We start from the raw sequence: 18,668 nt of genomic DNA on the forward strand, positions 1-18,668 counted from the left end.
AAAAGGACAAGGAGCTGAGGACACAGAACAAAAACACCATCAGGACTCCTTGGTTGTAGCACTCAGCTCTCTAATTACATTTCCCTCCTTCAGTGATGTAAATGGAGATGTGTAATCATCAAAGCAAAACAGAGGCTGTTCTTGGCCCGCTGTTAAACACTAATTAATACAGCCTCCGCCATCCAATTGCATCTTCATGACAGTCAAAAGGCTGTTATATTTAAAAAGAAGGGAATGCTGAGTGAGGTACTGAATTACTGCTCAAGGGCTGCAGTAAATGATTATTTTAGTAATCAATTTTTAACTATAATCATATAAGAGAAATAACATGTTTTCCAGTTTTAGCACTTCATGATTTATGTGAGACACAAAAAAGAAAAATCCCACTTAGCTCTTTTTATTGCACAAAAAAAACCAGAATCTCACAAAATAATTTCACAACCTTTTAAAATGGTATTACTTAACCATAAATAAAGGCCTAATAAGCAACATTGCTTAAATAAACATAAGCAGTGTTTCACTTAGCAATGCATTTAGATTCAAATTGAGGTGCAACTAAACTTTATACCCAAAGTTCAAGAATAAGCAATACAATTGCATTATATATTCAATTAAAAAAAAAAAAGACAGAAAATTAAATTTGACATTTTTTAAGCTGTCAAAATGTAACACATGAGGTGTGTCCAAGCACAAAATAATTCAATAACAAATACAGCTTCCTTTAAACACCAAGCAAAATTAACAGAATGTTATTTTGTAACTAATGGTGCTTTTATATATGTTTATTTTTAAGTGGTAATTCATATTTATGCAATTAGGTTTCCATTTATTATGTTTCCATTTATATTGCTGTCCTATATGTGATTGTATCCGTCTATAAATACTTGAAGTTTTCAACCCATGTTTACAGGTATCTCTGCCTCAAAATAAGACAAAAGTGACCAGTTGGTACCCTTTGATAAGACCGCTGTTTAATTACATCCTCCTGATGAGTTGCTGCATGATGAAGTACTGCTATAAAATGCTAAAGTTGCATTACAATTAACACAATGCATGTGTAATGTGTATAAATTCCACATTATGAGTTGCTGTCTTTTTTTTTTTTTTTTAGTAAACTTAGATTTTTACACTACACTCTGCAGGCTGCATAGATCAGCCCACAGAGTGCCTTTAAGATAAATAATAATACAAATAAATAATGTAAAAGTTAAATCATTCATAAACTCTCACAAGTAGCAATACAATGAAATGTAAGCAAAACCAACCCTGACAGACTGTCTTGTTTACTTTTAGTGTCCTGTGACAGTGTCCCATAACTCTGATGACAACATCCACTTTGATACTGCCCTCTTAGATAACAGGCCAACACCTACGCTTCTCTTGAAATTTGCCACCGCAACATTTCATTGGGGATTACTCATCAAGTACACAGTTAGAATATAAGTGGCTATGACTCGTTTTGAGGTATTTTAACTCTGTCCAGCAGGTGAAGAGTGAAAAGCTGGAAAAGGACTATTGAATTTCAGGAAATGCCATGACTATGGAAATGAGTCATTAGAAAGAAATGATGCCTTAGAGTTAAATGACTTGACCACAAATTAGGTTATAATTGTAAAAAGCCTCATAACGTTATATTTCTGCTTCTGAAAAAGTTCTGCACAATAATTTCAAATATAAATATGGTAAACAAAAAGAAACCAAAAAAAGAATAAGTATTGACTATATGATTCAGGCTAATGTGTACTGCGTTTTCTCAAGACATTCTGCATTAAGGTTGGTATACGCTGCGATTTTTTCCAATCGTTATACTCGGCTGCAGCTCATGCAGAGCCCGAATGTGCGCAGCTCACGATTCATGTTCTCACACTATACGGACCGACACTCTGACACGATCTTACTGCTCACACTGCACGTTCATACGCGACACGTCGGGGTCTTGTCCGGAAATGCAACGCACAAATTAGAAGAAAAAGAAGAACTCTGAAGCATCGCCATTAAAACAGACAAAGAATAAGAACACAAAAGTGGAGAGACACTCGTAAATCTCAGCAAAAAGAGCTTTAAAAAAGAAAAGACAACTATGTGATGGACCAGTAGCTGTCTGGACAGACATGGGCAGTACAGTCCGTCAATTTTACAGCAGTACTACGGTGTTCGCGCATGTGCAGTGTGAGAGTTTAAGGTAAGCTTCAACTGTGAGATACCCTTACAAGAGCTCACGAGGAGGTGTTAATCGCTTCTTGTGACCAGATGTATACTAAATTATGCACGACACACGATCTAGCAGAGACTCGCACAATCCCAAAAAATAGACGCAAATTTAGACAGGGCTCAACCCATGCCCGCTTACTACTGGTAAGTTGAAGTTATAATGTAGAATGCTATCGTTACATGGCAAGTCCAAAGAAAAAGACTTATTGATAGTGCGGTCAGAGCGAAGATGCTGGGCTCATTTTAACTGAACCACTGTCTGTTTATCAAGAACCCCACAGCTCTAAGAGTGGATTTTTGGACATCTTAGCATCTTCTGTGTGTGTGTGTGGATGAACTCTTTTGTTTATCCAGTAAGTGCATTCGGATGGTAATCGAGAGTGCACTTGGAAACGTACTTGTGAACTAAAGCAGTGGTTCTCGGCTTTATGTGCCATGGACTGCTTTTGCTCCAGTCACGAGGCGTGTTCCTTAGACTTTCTCTTTTATACCGGACATTTCTGTCCGTTGATTGAGGTTAGTGGACACAGGAGGGTGTGTGTGCCATGCGCTTCACCTCATTATTTCACATGGAATGGAGGTTTCGGTGTGTGCACAGACTGGTACCAATTCAGGCCGGCATTGTTTTGTTTGACTTTGATTAATAACCTCAGTGATACCATCTTTTTCTGCTAAATCAATTGTATGAAAAAAACCATCCAAATATAATAAGAATGGAAAAAAGTTGTTTTTTTTTTTTCATAGATTGTAATACAATTTATATATAAAGTTTTGTTATCTAAACAAAATCTTAACTTGCTAGTTACAAGTTTCACTATCAAATAACACAAACAAACAAACAAAATACTTTAGTCCAGTGGTTCCCTAACTGGGGTACATGTAACCCTAGGGGTATGTGATGGCACTACAGGTGGTACTTGAGAGAAAGAGAAATGTATAAATGAATGGGTTTTATGTTTATTTTTAGTTCAAAATGATAATCAGACTGAATATTACCAGCAACTCACAAAATGACAACAAAAACACACAAAATATGAGAAAAATATACTGAATAATTAAAAGAACAAACAAACAACAACAAAACACACACACACACACACTAATAGAGAAACATACTTACTATTACTAGCCACACACAAAACAACATCAAAAACACACTACATGAGAGAAAAACATAAGATCTCTACAACATACACAAAAATTATAACGTATAAAATGACATATGAAACAACCAAACTACACCAAAAACACACACAGAGATTGAATATTTAAAATAAAACCAACAACACACAAAATTACATCAAAAATAAAATGCAGTCTTGGTCCCACATCAGGATGGAGTTGATCATAAATTATAAAAACTATAGAAATAAATCTAATCAGGAGGCACTAAATACTATTTCATTTCACTTATTTTCATTTACAAAATGAGATTATCTAAAATGTGTCATCACTAATTTATTCCATCATTATGCTCTATAGTTGTTGTTGTTTTCATTATATTCTGAGCAAAATATTGTAGTCAGACAAAGGGGGGTACTTGGATTCAGAAATAAGAAAAAGGGGGCACTAGAGCCAAAAAAGTTTGAGAACCACTGCTTTAGTCCATCAACTCCTACCACCATGACTTTGTACTCTGCTACAGTTTATCCTAATGATAAATGCCTTATCTGTAGTGATATAAAAGTAATTATTTCTTAGGTCTGCCACCAACACATTCGTATCTATAGACACTTTCTTCTTTTAAAGGTCACGTATCAGCAAGAACAACAAAAAAATCATGATAGAAATGAGTCATCTTTTGTCTAAATACACTTTGTGCGTTCTTATCGCTTTAAGTTTCAATTTGACATCAAATTACTTTTCAAACCAATTCAGCAAAAAAGGATCACCAAATGTTCACTATTCACCATAAAGACTTTAGTCTTCAGTGACATATTGTTTCAGTACAGATGTCCAGGTAAACAAAGTTATGGTGTCTGACCACAGTGGCTTTAAACTAAGCTGTAAGAAAGTGTGTGAGTGTTATGTCAAGGTGTGACCCCGGTCATCCTGTATGGTACAGTGTAACGTCACCAGCTGACATGATGGAGCTGGTTTCGTCTAACTGGAACAACCGCCCAAACCTGAAAATAACTACCCGTGTATGGCAAACACAACACATTCCTGACTTGTCACAGAGAGGAGGGGAATGCAACCTTCATAGTAAAATAAATTATTACTACTAAGTACACTTTGGGTTTGAATTTAAGTTGGTCTAATGATGTCGCTCATGAATTAAGGGTTTCACCTCATGGTTTTAGCATTGGATGAATAAATTCCACTCGGTGATTAAAGGCCAATTTCATTTGATTTAACCACATTTTTTTTTAAATCTTACTGAAATGCATCTCCCATGTAAATATTAAAAAAAAAGCTGTACTTGTTTTATAACAGCTATGGTACTGTCATTGGAGAACAATTATCCAACTGATTCAAGTTTTAAATAGTTGTAAGAACTACAACTTCACAGAGAGTTGAGAACACATTGGTTATTATTACAGTGTGAAGTATCATTTCCAAATTCTGTCAAATGATAACAAATAAAGCTTTCAAAAACAGATGCTCTTTTCCTTTCCCACACTACTTGAAAAAAAAAAAAGCTTTCCACCAAAAAAAAATGAGGCTTTTCTGAAAACTTTCCATATTATTCTCTCCATTGTTAATAGAACTACTTGCAAAATTGCTTTTTTTGTTTTAATTATTATTATTTGTGTTGGTAAAAACACAACCACTCACAGTGGATGTTTGTGAGAAATTGTGGCTAAATGTGTGTCCTCAAGGCTCAGCAAACTTAAGATACAGTACATGGGGGTTTACTACAAGTGTTGGAATATACATGAATGAATATCAACAGGTAGCTTAACCCAGTGACCTAGTATTGATATAAATACCAAAATAAAGAACAAAAAATAAAAAATTTAAAAAATAGTTTCATTTAGAAGATTTGAACTAGGGCTGCTAGAGTTTATTGTAGTGGTTATTAAAAATGTGTATGAGAGGGAAAACAGACTGTATAAATGCAGGACAAGAAGTATCCACACTTGACTTTACAACTTTCCTTATTCTTTAGTTGTTCTCAGGCTTAACACACAATGGCCAGCAGCACACTGTTTACACACTACTTTCCTCCAGCCAGGTACCCACCTTATTAGAAGCTTTGGACGACATTTCACAGTGCTAATGCGCCTCACCAGTGGCAGCTTTGTTTACAAGTTGTTTCCGTGGTTATTTTGTGTATTTTTTAATCACCGAGAATGAGTGCAGCAGTTTCACCCCCGACGTCCAGTAGAAAATGTTCGCCCAGCTGCCGCCACGCCGGGCCGCGTTGTTATTTTATTGGATCCAGGACGACGGGGAGCGTTTCACGAAAAGCCGCCGATAAAGAAGTCCAAAGTTCATTATTTAATCTTCTCTGCCCGAGACGCGAACGTTAAGTCCGGTCAGGTAGCGAGTCATGGAAGAAACCCAGGCAAGTGGTCGGTTGAGAATACGGATAGGAAAACACAAACAGGGGGTGGGAGGGGGGGAGGTCTCTGCAGTGGATGAAAAGTTGTGCTGTATGTGCATCAGCAGGACGGAGAGCTGCAATGGCAGTAGCACGGAGAGCCTCAGCCTATCCTGCCACCAGCTCTCTGAGCAACGGCCGTGTCGTGTCTAAGCGGAGCGAACCATTACACGAATACAGGAGGGGGAGGACAGTACAAAAAAAACGAGGGCATCATTTAAAACAAACGATTTAGATATTTTAATAGTACATTGTTGTCATTAAATTACTTCACCTGGTCTATTTAATCCAATGTGTATTTGATTTGAGCAATTCTATGTTATTTATCACAGCATAGATACGGAACACCCCCCCCCCCCGCCATCTCCACAGATAAACAGTCCGGGATACAATGAGGAGAAGCGTCGCCGCTGTCCCCTATGATGCTCACTTTCTATTGTGCAGATGATGTTAAAAAAAAAAAAAAGTTCAGAACAGTAGCTTTTTAATTCCATGTTTAAATAAAATAAAATCCCACCCTATCTTTTGTTTAAATAATGCCGTTTTTCTCCCCTCCCAATCAAACCACGATTAAATACCCCCCATCACAGGAGACTTCGGAACAAAACAACGTGAGCAGAATGATAATTAAAAAAAACAACAACTTAGGGAATAGGCAGCTTTTCCGTGACCACTGTGTTTCAACAAACTAAACACAGATTCCTCCAACTGAGAAATTGATAGTTTCTGTGGCTGATGATAAGTCACCTCAAAGGAAACCACAAAAGCCAATTACTAAAGTTACTACTTCCTAAACCACACCCCGCCCACAGGATGCCACAACCTCACTTTGTATTGTCTCAGAGTTTATGTCTGTTTCCAGGACAAACAATGAAACCCATGTAATGCTAAAGTGGTCAACAAAATCAACGTGAATATAAAACTAGACTTCTGGGTTCAGTGCAACATTAATACAAAGCACATGATGAACACTGGGATGGACACACCCAGTATTTTCCCCCCAAACAAACTGAGCAATTAAATTCTCCCGTCTAACTCCTCTAATGATCACTTCCTCTGTTGTCCTTCTTTCTTTTGCATTGGTGGAGGGTTTTGATGGCAGCGTAGGTGGTCTCAAGAGTTAATGCCCTCCATAATCCTACGCAGCTAAAACACTGCCAGCCACAAGGAGCAGGGCTGAAAGCAAAGGGTGACCTACAGGAGAGGTTAGGTCACACCAAGAAAGGATCAAGAAAGAGAAACAACTAAAAAAAAAAAAAAACAATACAATTTCTGGAATCAACACTCTCCAAGAGTACATTTGAAATGAAAAATTCTACATGCAGATATAAATGCCCTATTACAAGAATACATACCAGTATAGACACAAGCCGCTCACTGCGTCTAAAGCTCCTTAGACGCCTGTCCGGATCAATCAGAGCAGACAGCAAGATTTTCAACATCATTATGGATGAGCCAACTAACAAAAAAAAAAAAATCCAATCTAAATAGTTAGCTGTAGGCTGCTCTCTACTCCCGATAACCTTGGAAAATAATCACAACATGCGTTTCCTTTGCTGCACGGTTTCTGCTGTGATCTACATCTGTGATGGTGCCTCAGATGTCCTATCCGAGAGGACCAATTGGCATTAGTGACAACATGATCAAAGCTTGTTTTTGTCCTCCACGTTTGCATCCCCACTCTCATCCCTCTGACACACAAACGCACACAGAGACAATCACAGAGGAATAACGGTTTTACACAAAAGCGGCTTCAAAGCTCAGGTGTGCTCACGTTAGTGCAGGCACATGGAAAACAAGGGGCGAGCACGCAGGACTGCGTTTGGCTGAAGCACATCACAAGGTTCACTCAACCCAGCTTTCACCTGCAGCGAAAAGGCTAATGTACGGTGAAACAGTATAATGTGCGCGCCTTAAACTGTTAACGCTGCCTTGCAGATTCACACGCAATTGCCAACGCACACATTTGACATGAATAAGGAGGAATGCATAGTTTGATGGGAACCAGTTGTCGTTACTGGAAAGCGTTTCTGAGCAGATGTTCTCTCACTGCTTTCATCTGTCCTGAGTTAGGTGTTTGTGAGACTATATGGTTCCTCCTGCACACTGTTGACTCAGAGCTGACCTGCAGATCCCTTTGTTTCTCCATGCTAATGAAAACCTTCTGGAGACACACGATCAGCTTAAAGCGTTCATCAGTTCGAGTCAAACTATTCTGAAAAGCCAAAACTGTGTAAAAACTGAGAAAGCATTTATTTTACTATATACATGCCGTATATAGATAAAACAAATCTGGGACTTGTTTTTTTAAAAGATTATGTAGTGGTTTTGCTTTTATTTTATAAAACACATAAAAAGTACGTAATATTTAGTTCAGTCTTCTTTATGAAACAATGGTTAGACCAGGAGTCACCAACCTTCCTGAAACTGTGAACTATTTCATAGGTACTGAATAGTTCAAAGGGCTACTAGATAGAAAAGCACTTCTTTAATACTAAATGTTAGAGGTGTCCCGATCCGATATTGATATCGGTCCGATATCAACCGGAAATCGGATTTTATCAGACTGCATTTAAAACCTCCAATATAATATATGGTATATATTGTTTTTTTTTTTCCAATATCTTCTATTTTATTTTTTTTATTTCTTTTATTCAATCATAGATTATTCTTATTCTAAAAGGTTAACTAAATGTAATGTTGGTTTATAATAAATGGGTCTTTTTTCAATCAAGCATTTTCTAACATTCCACACTAAAAAATAAGTAATAAAAGTATGTATGATTTGTGCTGATATCGTATCGGCTCAATATCAGTATCGGCCAATACTCAAGGCTGCAATATTGGTATCGTATCGGAAGCAAAAAAGTTGTATAGGGACATCCCTACAGTAACTTAAAACGGTAGGAAATGCTTAGTTTCATAATGCAACACTTTATTTCTCCTAATTTTTGCAATTGCTTAATTTTCATTATATTTCATGCAAAATTATCATCTTCCTATTTTACTAGCTACTAACAAACAACTTTTAACTAACTGAATAACATGTAACATTGGTAAAATGTAACAATGATGTCATATTTTATGAAAATTACCTAGTGTTTAAAGAAATATATTTTGTACATATCATTTTATACATAACAACTACTGACTATACACCAAATCTGCAACACTAGCAATGTTTCAGTGAAAATAAACAGTTAAAGCAACACCGTGTAACTTTTGGCCACTCGGGGCGCTAGACCTGTAACTTTCACGTCAAGCGCCCCAAGTGGCCACAAGCGCCGCAGCACTGTCGCAAAAATCAACAGTCAGTTTGGCCAGCCTCCCTTGTCTTTTGATTGTGTATGAATACAGGTGTTGAGCTGTTGGTTGAAGCGAGATCATCGATCGATCATCTATTAAAGAAAAGTAAAGTTAGTTTTATGTAAGTAGGAATCTGTCGCTTGCACGAAATACCTGAAGGTGTGTTCACACCAAACGTGACTGAAGAGAGTGAAGCGATTAGATTACATTCAAATCAATGTAAATGACGCGACCTCAAGTTATCCCCCCCTCAAGCGACGTGACTTGCGTAAATTGAGGGACTAGGTGAAGCGTGACCTCGTCGCTCAAATTTGAAAAATGTGAACTTTTTAAGCGACTTCAAGCGACAGCTCTCCTGTCCTTCACTGTCTGTAGAGCCGCGGCAGCAGTTCCTTCCTGCTCCCTTCCGCTACAGTGCAGACGGCTGCAGCAGAGGGCTGTACTACACTTCCTCAATTTAAAAACATTGGATGTGCTGTGTATGGACCACAGACATATGACGCAGACGCGGCACCGCAAGGGTTAAAATGTGAACTACAGACGGTTCTACGATCTTCGTGATTTGGGAGATCATCGCCATGTTGTAATCCTTAACGATCTAATATCGTCAGATTGCACACCCTTATCTCAGACTGTTAATTGAAATTTCACAGGGATGCTTTATTATAATAAAAAAGCATTTTGCATTGCTTTGAAATGCGGGAAAATTCAATGTAACAAAGTAACCTGAACATTGAGTGGATGAATGGATTAGAAAACGTCACAGTTTTTGATATATATCTGACCACTAAAGTCATGAAATATTTGCATTCTGGCTGTCTACATTTCCAAAGTCACTAGATTTTGGCTTTAAAGAAAAGATTGAAAACAACCTATATACTGACTACTAACTTGTATGGTTTCAAGTCTGTCCCTCCTGAATAGAAAGGATTTGGCTTCACCCTCCCCAGTTTTAGGCCATATCAAATTGTTTCAACCAGTTATTATAAATACTTTTATAACATTCTAACATCGCTCAAATTGGTTTTTACTAAAGAAATTTTACATTTGAGAAGATCTTTTTTTAATTAAATTGATAAAGGTTAAAAGGCTGACAATAATCAGTTCATAAAAGTCACATCTATGCTTAAAAGGCCAACCGTTTGTGGCCAGATTAGTATCATATGACAGGATTAGCGGTCAACTTGCTAATGCACCCTGACCTTCTGGGTCAATATTGTTCAAGCTTGTGCAGGGACTTAAAACACTGAGCACAGACCTAGATGGGTGAAATGATTAAACATGCGTATTTCCCACAAATCCCTCCAAAATAAAAACCCATACACATTGAAATAAACACATCTAAATGTATGTGATGATGACAGTAGGTTGATACGGTACTGGTTAATTGTAACTCACGCATCTATTGTAGTATTTCATCAATCACACCCCCTCACATCTGTGAACACACCCGTTTCCAATAGGAAGGCTTACCAAGAATTTTCACTACAGATAATGAATAACAACAGACTCAAATATGTTGAGCTAAAAGAAGCTCGTGTGAGAATCCTTCCACTTACTGTGCTGTTCTTGGATGGAAATGGACTGAAGGGTTTGTTATTTTGGGAACCACTTTGGTTTGCACTTAGTTCTTAAGATAAGAAGAAAGCTTTTGCAGTGCTGAATGTACCACAATGGGTCACTGGCTGATAGTTGTGAACTCAGTTACTTCTAATCTTCTGAGGACGATTCCTCCTAAAAGCAGCCTGTGATCAACCAACTGCAAAATCTTAAGATTTCCCCTCTGTTCTTGTTCTCGTTGTTTCTCCTTTAATGCAGACAATGGGGGACGCTGAGCCTTTTTATAGCTAATGAACTCTGCTGAAGTGAACCAGGTTAAATATGAATACACGTCTATGCCTTAACCTCAGACTAGAGCAGCGATGCTCAAAATAATCCCTTTTACTTTGTTTTCTGCAGAGAGGAAGGCATATGTCCCAGCAGTACAGCTAGAACACATGCCTTTCTATTTACAGACAGCACTGTTTTTATTCCACTTAAATGTACAAACCTGAATAACATAAACACTGACTTTCACATGTAGTTAGATTAGCACAGCTGGATAAACTCATTGGAAAAAATATGATTACATCATGTTGTCCTACACTATGATGATGCCATGGTTTGTTGCACAGTGAACTTAAAATTAGAAATATTGTCCAACGTTGAGCTACTGCTAACAACACATTCAGGACAGCCTTTGTTGCAAAGAAATTTACCCTGACGCAGCATTCTCTCAGCGCCAAATGTTCATAACTTATAACAGTCAGAAAGAACAGACCGTGCAGGCTTTCATTGGAATCACATTCATTTTCTAAGACTTATATTAACAAAACATAGCACATTGTAAAGAAGTAAATAAAAGCAAGATAAATGTGGTTTGGCCAACAAAAAAAAAAAAGCATAAAAAAAGATCTGCACTTGAAACCAAAACATTTTTGCAGAGTCAATGTTGTCTACACCTCTATGTGATTTTTATCTTCCACTTACACAGGGGTGCTTGAAGTGACAAGTAGGTGAATAAAACGTCTTATAGACATGCTGCAAGAATTATTCCTTCTTGAACATTTGAATATAAGCTGTGGAACTGAACACATACAATTCTATTTACAGCTGATATACGGAGTTTCTGAAAAATACAGAACTAGTCTTTTACTATGGTCTACAGCCGGTGGTCATTCATATACATTAATGTATATAAGTCCCTCCTTCATCCTATAGACCCCTGTACAAATGGAAACAATCGCCCAGTGCACCCAGCCAATGGGCTTTGACTTCCTGGAGTGAGGACTGTCAATCAAAGTGAATGCGCGTGCTGCGTAAACTGTGCACGGAATCGAGACCGCACGTCTCAAACAGGTATCGCTCTGAGCAGCAGAGCGTCATGGAGGAGCGCTCTGAAACGCTAAAGTTACCCATTCCATGATTACCATCGTTTGAAGCTTCTAATAAAAGACAAAAGAAAAGTCTGGGTACAAAGCTTGTGGATAAACGTCTTTGTGACCGCAACTGAATTTATATTGAAACTGCTTTTCAAAGGGGGAGGGACTTGCTGCGTTTAAAAGGATTCCAAACGGACCAGGATTTGGCGACATTTCTCATGGAGAGGTAATAAACATGTTTTAGTCAAAAATTATGTCACTCTAAGAATAAATGTGTAATTTTTGTAGTTATGCAACTTTGTTATGTTTTGCAATTCGCGTGCACAAACATAGAGGCATGGCTTCTGGTAGATTGGCAGAGGCAGAGGAGGAAGTAGAGCTGTTGAGGGTGGGACATCGAGACGTTCTCTCAGAAACTCCGGACAGCAGCTTTAAATGGCTAAATCGACTTTTCTGTGCTTTAAACATGATCAAAGTGATTTGCTCCTTTCTTACTGCAGGGTGAGCCCAAACACCTCGCGTCAATTTGATGACGCGTTCCCACTTTGATGACGAATTTGACGCAGCACTGAGGTGGAGAAGCCGCGCCTCCAGGAAGCTCTCTGCCATGATTGACATGTAAACAGACACGCCCACAAAGGTGAGCATTTCAGCGTCCTTCGCACAGTCTATGTATGTATTTTCTACAGTCTATGTATGTATGTATGAATGCCCCGCCCCCACGCTCTGTCTTGTGTTTATAAAGCAGCATGAGCTCATTTACGGATTAGGTGGGAGGAGGGCGGGCCGTCCTCTGGCAATACATCACCGTGCGGGGAGGAGGAAGTCCGTGTCCCGTCTATAGACACGCCCACTTATGAATGTGCATAAGTAGGCCACAAATCAGCCTGTTTGTGTAGAGTTGCTCAGAAAGTGACTTTTCAGAGGCTAAAACTCTGGAAAACAGGCAAGTTTGGGAAAATAAACCTCAAACACTATGTTTTTGTGGTTCTTAGAACAAATGGAGATGGGTGAAAAATAGCATGATATGGGACCTTTAAGCTTTCATTTAAAAAAAAATAAATAAAATAAATAAATGTATAATGTTGTAATGGCTATCTACATAAATATTGTTTACTTTTAATATTAGCTTTCTGTGGTTTATTCAATATACTAAATATCACCTGATATGTATTGGTTTTCTAGCATGTTGGGAAAACTAGCAAATTAAATTTCCTTCAACAAATTAAATATGGATTCTTCAGAGGTCGTCAGGAGAACAGCAGCAGCATGTTGTACACCCAAGTGCGTTGATTAGAGTACACTTATCTGTGTCTGTTCTACTTGGATGGAAAAGCATGGTTGTGTGATTCGTCTTCTAAGTAATAACCCTTCAACCTAAGCGTCCCAAAGCTGCTTCACTTAGACCCAGAGTCTGAATTATTTCTCTGTTAAAGTCCAACAGCTGCAGCTTAAGTTGCTGTGATGACAGCAGACCGCAGGCACTGAAATGCCATTCGACACACACTGTAAGTGGCATGTAATTGATTTTTAAGAGCGAGTAAAGATTTACAAGCCTACCAGAAAAGACGCAACAGCAGGTTTCAGGATGTTGCACAGTAGGACCACAATTAGCTTTGTCAGAGTGAAGATTTACGTATCGCTGCCATGAATCTCGATGTAGAACTTCAAGCAATGTGGAGACTGAACTTCAAAATTCAGGTGCGTAAACTCACCTACAAACAGACTGAGATCTTGTGTTTTTTTTCATACTCTCAATAACACATAATATTGGCAACTGTAACCAAACTGTCAACAGAGCATAAAAATATGTTCCTGTCAATACAGCCTGTGTGTGCTTAGTGCAACAGAAGAATAAGAGAAAATGTAAAATATGGATCTTGGGTCAGGAATAGCGGTCAGTTTGGATTGCCATGTTGAACATTTCTTACTCAGTCTTTTACTGTGAAATAGAAGACATTATAAATATTTGCCTGAGACCTCACATATCCTACAGGCCCTGTACTACGAAGCTGAATATCTCTCTGCTAGCGGGCTTTACATTCTCAGTCACAGAGCAGCTGTACTATGAAGTTGGTTATCGACACGTTAACTGAACCAATGATTTTCAATCGGAATCAGTGTTCGCTCACATAGTACGGATGGAAATTGCAGCGTCTGACCAATTACAAACATGGACAAGATCCATAATTCTAACCAAAATCAACACTGTTGCTGCAGCAAAAACAGGAAGAAAGGAACGCAAGGAGAGAATTGATGACTTTCAATACATACATTTGTGAGATTATACAATATTAATTAATAGGAGAATAAACTGACTTTTCCTCTATTCTCGTATTCCGCCTCTTCTTGAGTGCAGTCTCTGATGCTCTGTTCATACAGCTCAGCCTACATTATAAAACGGACATTATCTGTATCTTATATAGCCTGTATTATCTTACAGGAGTCTCTGCGTCGCCAACAGCGTATATGAATAAATGAATGAGAGCACCCGTCGCACGCAGGCTTTATCAGCTGTCTGTTGGTCTTGTCTATTAGAAATTATCTATACCTTTCCTATAGGATGTTATTGGGTAAATGAAAGGATTGCATCTATTCATTATTTCTCTCCTGTCACCTGTCAGATCTGAATCACGCAGCAATGTGTACAGAGAATAATTGGGCAGGTGATTTTCCAAGAGAACCGACTGGTCATGTGGCAGTGCTTTTATACTTGCTCAGATCTTATCCTAACACTTAACCTGATCCCGACCAGGTAAGCCATTCAGCGTAAGTGACCATGGTGATTTATCCCAATAAGAAGTTGACCAGCGTCGTAGTACAGCACACACTGAATAAATCCCAGAAGGTAGCGCGATAAGAGGAAATCCACCCAGAAAAGAACTCAGGGTTTTGGATTTGTTTTTCTTTCCTTTCATTTTTGTATATTTTAGTTTTATGTGTTTTCAGAGTGTTTTTGTTTATTTTTCTACTATAGTTTTGTGTGTTTTTGTTGCCATTCTGGTGTTTCTGAAGTTATTTCAGTGTTTTTGTTGTTGTTTTGTTTATTTTGTACATTTAACTTTTAGGGCTGCACAAAATTAGACCGAGGGCCGCATGTGGCCCCCCTGGACCACCAGTTGCACTTGTCTGCTCGATAGTGTATAGTGTATCAAAGCCACTGTAAATCCTACTAGGCAAACACATGTTGCTTATTCATTGTGACTGTTAAACATGAGTATCATTAACTTTTCATTAGGCCACCAAAAGAAAAAAATCCTATACACTGACACAACATGGGCTGTACACAAGGGCTTCCAATGTAATGTATGCCATAAACAACAACCTGATCATCTCCTCTATCTGCATGATTTAACAAGGACATTGGTGCCGCCACACGTCCATAAGTATTTCATGATCTTAATCAACAGTAGAACAACCAGCATAAACTATCTGTTGTGTCAAGGGCTGAAAGACACTCAGATACTAGGAGAAGAATTATAAACACAATCATTTGTTAGGTCACAAAACCACAGGACACTGTGAATGAAGATCAAGTGGTTTTAGGCCAGTTTGGTCTGATGAAATTACTTCTAATCTGCAGAAAAGATAAGAAGTTTTAGTAGGAAAAAAGAAAGAACTGCAGACACCTGCATTTTTGGACAATGTTTTTACAGTGTGGGTTTCAAACTGAGATAATGGGGTCAGTGAATAAACGATTTCCCAGCAGAAGTTTTTTTTTTTTTTTTTTTTCTAAGGGAGTGTGAATGTTTCAAAACAGTGTTCCCAACACTTTTACCACAAACTGCTTTCACTTAGAAAAAGATTTAGACAAGCGTATAATTATTTTTCAAAATAAAAGCTTTTGGGTGGAAAAACTTTTGTGTCCTGGTACCTAGAGTATGCTTTGGAAATGAGTGCAACATTTTCAGGAGGTCATTTGCAATGAATTAAAATAAATCAAAAGTTTGCAACTTCCTATGCCATGGTTTAGAAAGATGAAACACCTTTACAGGCCAGTAGTTAAAACAAAGCTGTACAGACAGACAAAATGTGTGTTAATGAGAGTAAAGAAATGATATGAACTGTTTAAAAGAAAGTAAATTATATGTTTATTTTATGAATCCAAGGACATTTCAAATCAGAAAGTTTGTGTCAACGGTATAGCAGAGATAATGGAGAACAGTAGGAGAGCAAACAGAAACAACAAAAGAGCCAAACTGCATTGCATTGTAGCACAAAGTTAGACAAATGAGGGAATGTTTCAAGTCCAGTGAACTTGGCGCTGGCCTGAATAGAGGACGTGCAGTTCTGCCCCTCCCCATCAGTGACTCTTCCCGTGGTACTGCCTGTTACAGCTGCATTCCAACAGTGTGAGCGAGCGCTCACTGGGTAAAGAAGTGAAAACAGCAGGAGCTTCCAAAGAAACAACCACAGCCACTTCAGGAGTGGCTGAAAGACGAAGGCTGAAAAGTTCCTGTCAGACAAAAGCTGCTGTAACTCAGTCAAATTCAGCTGAATTCACTCCAAAAGCAAAAGGCACGATAGCAGTAAATCTCATTTAATGGATCAGTGGTAATGAGGTAAATCATTACTGATGCAACTGCCATTTGGAATATATTAACATATTACCCCAACGCTTACTCATTGACTGTCAGTCACTATCTCAGGGCTTCAATTTAGGATATTCGATATACAAAGTTTCTGAAAAAAATCCATGTGCTACACATTCATTCCCCTTATTCAAACATATTACTTTAGAAGTGGAGGGAGACATGGTCAAAAATGGTCCAAAAGTGGCAAAAACATAGCAAGTGACTAAAATAAGCTGTCAAGAGTGGCTAAAAAATGGGCAAATATAGAAGAACCAGGTGTTAAGAAAAGTCAAAGGGTAGCTTAAATGGGCAAACAATAAAAAAAGGCAAAAATGTGGAACAAAAAGAGGCAAAATGTAGGGGGAAAAGGAATCAAGTAGTATTTATTGGTATTTATAGCATATACCAAAATTAATTTAAGAAATTACAAAAAAATGGATAAAAGTGGCAAAATTGAACAAAAAATAGTAAAACATTTATATTTATTGACAAAAGGCAGCTAAAATCTGAAAAAAGTGTCAGAACTTTTTGAAAAAGTTGCAAAAAGGCCAAAGAATAAAGGTAAAAAGGGGTTAAAAAGTTTCCTCCTATTAAGGTTTTCTGGGGGAATAATAATTACATTTAAGACATAAAGAGCCACATGTTGAGCATCACCGACTTAATAATGGCTTCTACATAGTGTCCACTGATAATGTAGTGGGCTGGTCTGGACAGAAAATGCCAGCGCTGCATTTTTGTCCCAGTCCACCCCTGCTTTAGAATCATTTTAGGTCAAACAGGAAAAGTATGAAGCATTTTCAGCCACAATCAGGCTGAGCGATAGGTTCCAGCCTTGGTGATATTGGCAAATAGAGACACGCCATCCACAGGGACTGCTTGAAGTATGGTGGTGATGAGATGCGATGGGATCCCACCCTACAGGAACGCCCGACCAACGTGTGAGCTGACTAATCCTCCATCCGTCCACTGCCAGGATTCAGACTCATCAGCTTTGGTGTTCTTTTGTCACACTCATTTTTATACCATCCCACAGGTCAATTCCAACCACTAATGCCCATCACAACACCCCCTAATGCCAAGTGATTACAGGGTGCTGTTTAAGCACATTTGTTGCTTGAAAAGAAAGAAAGAGCCACAAGGCAGTGGGACTGGCTCCCTGCTCAAAGCACCAACCTGATGAACTCAGCACAAAGAGGGAGACCTAAAAGCCAGTCTGAGCCACATCCCTTGTGGCAGGCACTGTGGGGCTTGGACTGGGTCAGAAATCCATGTCCACCATGAGCATGGATTTACAGTCCTATTTTCTACTGCATGCAGACTGGTTTTATGTGGGACCATTAAAAGTGTAATTGTATGCCACTTAGAGGCATTCACAAACCCTACATAACAAGTAGTCTACACTTAAAGATGTGGGAAAAATATTGTTTAATTTTAAACATATTGAAATTATTAATCAAAGAGCACAAAGGTGACCTTTACAGATGGATTTCATGTGATCCAGAAAACTGTACAGAAAAAAAACCTACTCCAAGCAAATAAGAAATGCACTTGTTTTACAGTTTGTCTACTCATCAATTCATTTTGTGCAACCAAACTTAAATACAAGGATTTAAAGTCCATTATTGACACAAATGTCACTTTTAATCATTACAAAAAAATAAATAAATATACTGTATATATATACCATTATGATACAAATTTTCTTATTTTCCTGGCACCTGTTAGTTGGGACAATGTATTCGGCAGCAAGTGTCATCAATTGTTTCTTTATTTGATCTGCACTTTTTAAACAATTTCTTTTTCATACTATATACAGTATGTATTTCTCTCATAGATGGAAACAGGTCCTATTTACAGTGTCATTATTTCCTTTTTTGTTTTAACTAGATAGAAATAGTAGTCAAGGAACATTTGGGGATATCTCCAACTGCAGGACATTCAGTCATTTATTCATCTTATTTTTTGATTAGGTCGCAAGGGTCTGATGGTGCACCCTGGATAGAGACAGACATTTTAGTTTAGTTTCTTGTTTTGCAATAAAAAAATTTAAAGAGTTGCTTTGACATTGTGTTATATCTCAGATCTAAACTGGTCCATCTTCTCAGAAAA

The 18,668-nt window shown here is 38.1% G+C and overlaps 1 protein-coding gene across 9 annotated transcripts in view; it reads right to left on the reverse strand.

Annotated features, from left to right (window-relative positions):
* tjp1a (tight junction protein 1a) overlaps positions 1-18,668 on the reverse strand; it is a 142,701-nt gene that overhangs the window by 50,870 nt on the left and 73,163 nt on the right. Inside the window, exon 1 of one of the 9 annotated variants that reach the window (XM_028473280.1) lies at positions 5,503-5,884. The exons of 7 other annotated variants lie outside the window; for them this stretch is intronic. Coding sequence is in view for 1 of the 2 variants with exons in the window: in XM_028473272.1 (XP_028329073.1) it covers positions 5,398-5,421 (24 nt within the window). In the remaining variant the exon portion in view is untranslated. Of the gene's footprint in view, positions 1-5,397; positions 5,885-18,668 lie in introns of those variants that run through there. One more of the 9 variants, XM_028473272.1, reaches the window with a different exon arrangement.

The sequence above is a fragment of the Gouania willdenowi genome, chromosome 3 (assembly GCF_900634775.1).
Source record: "Gouania willdenowi chromosome 3, fGouWil2.1, whole genome shotgun sequence".
NCBI lineage: Eukaryota > Metazoa > Chordata > Actinopteri > Blenniiformes > Gobiesocidae > Gouania > Gouania willdenowi.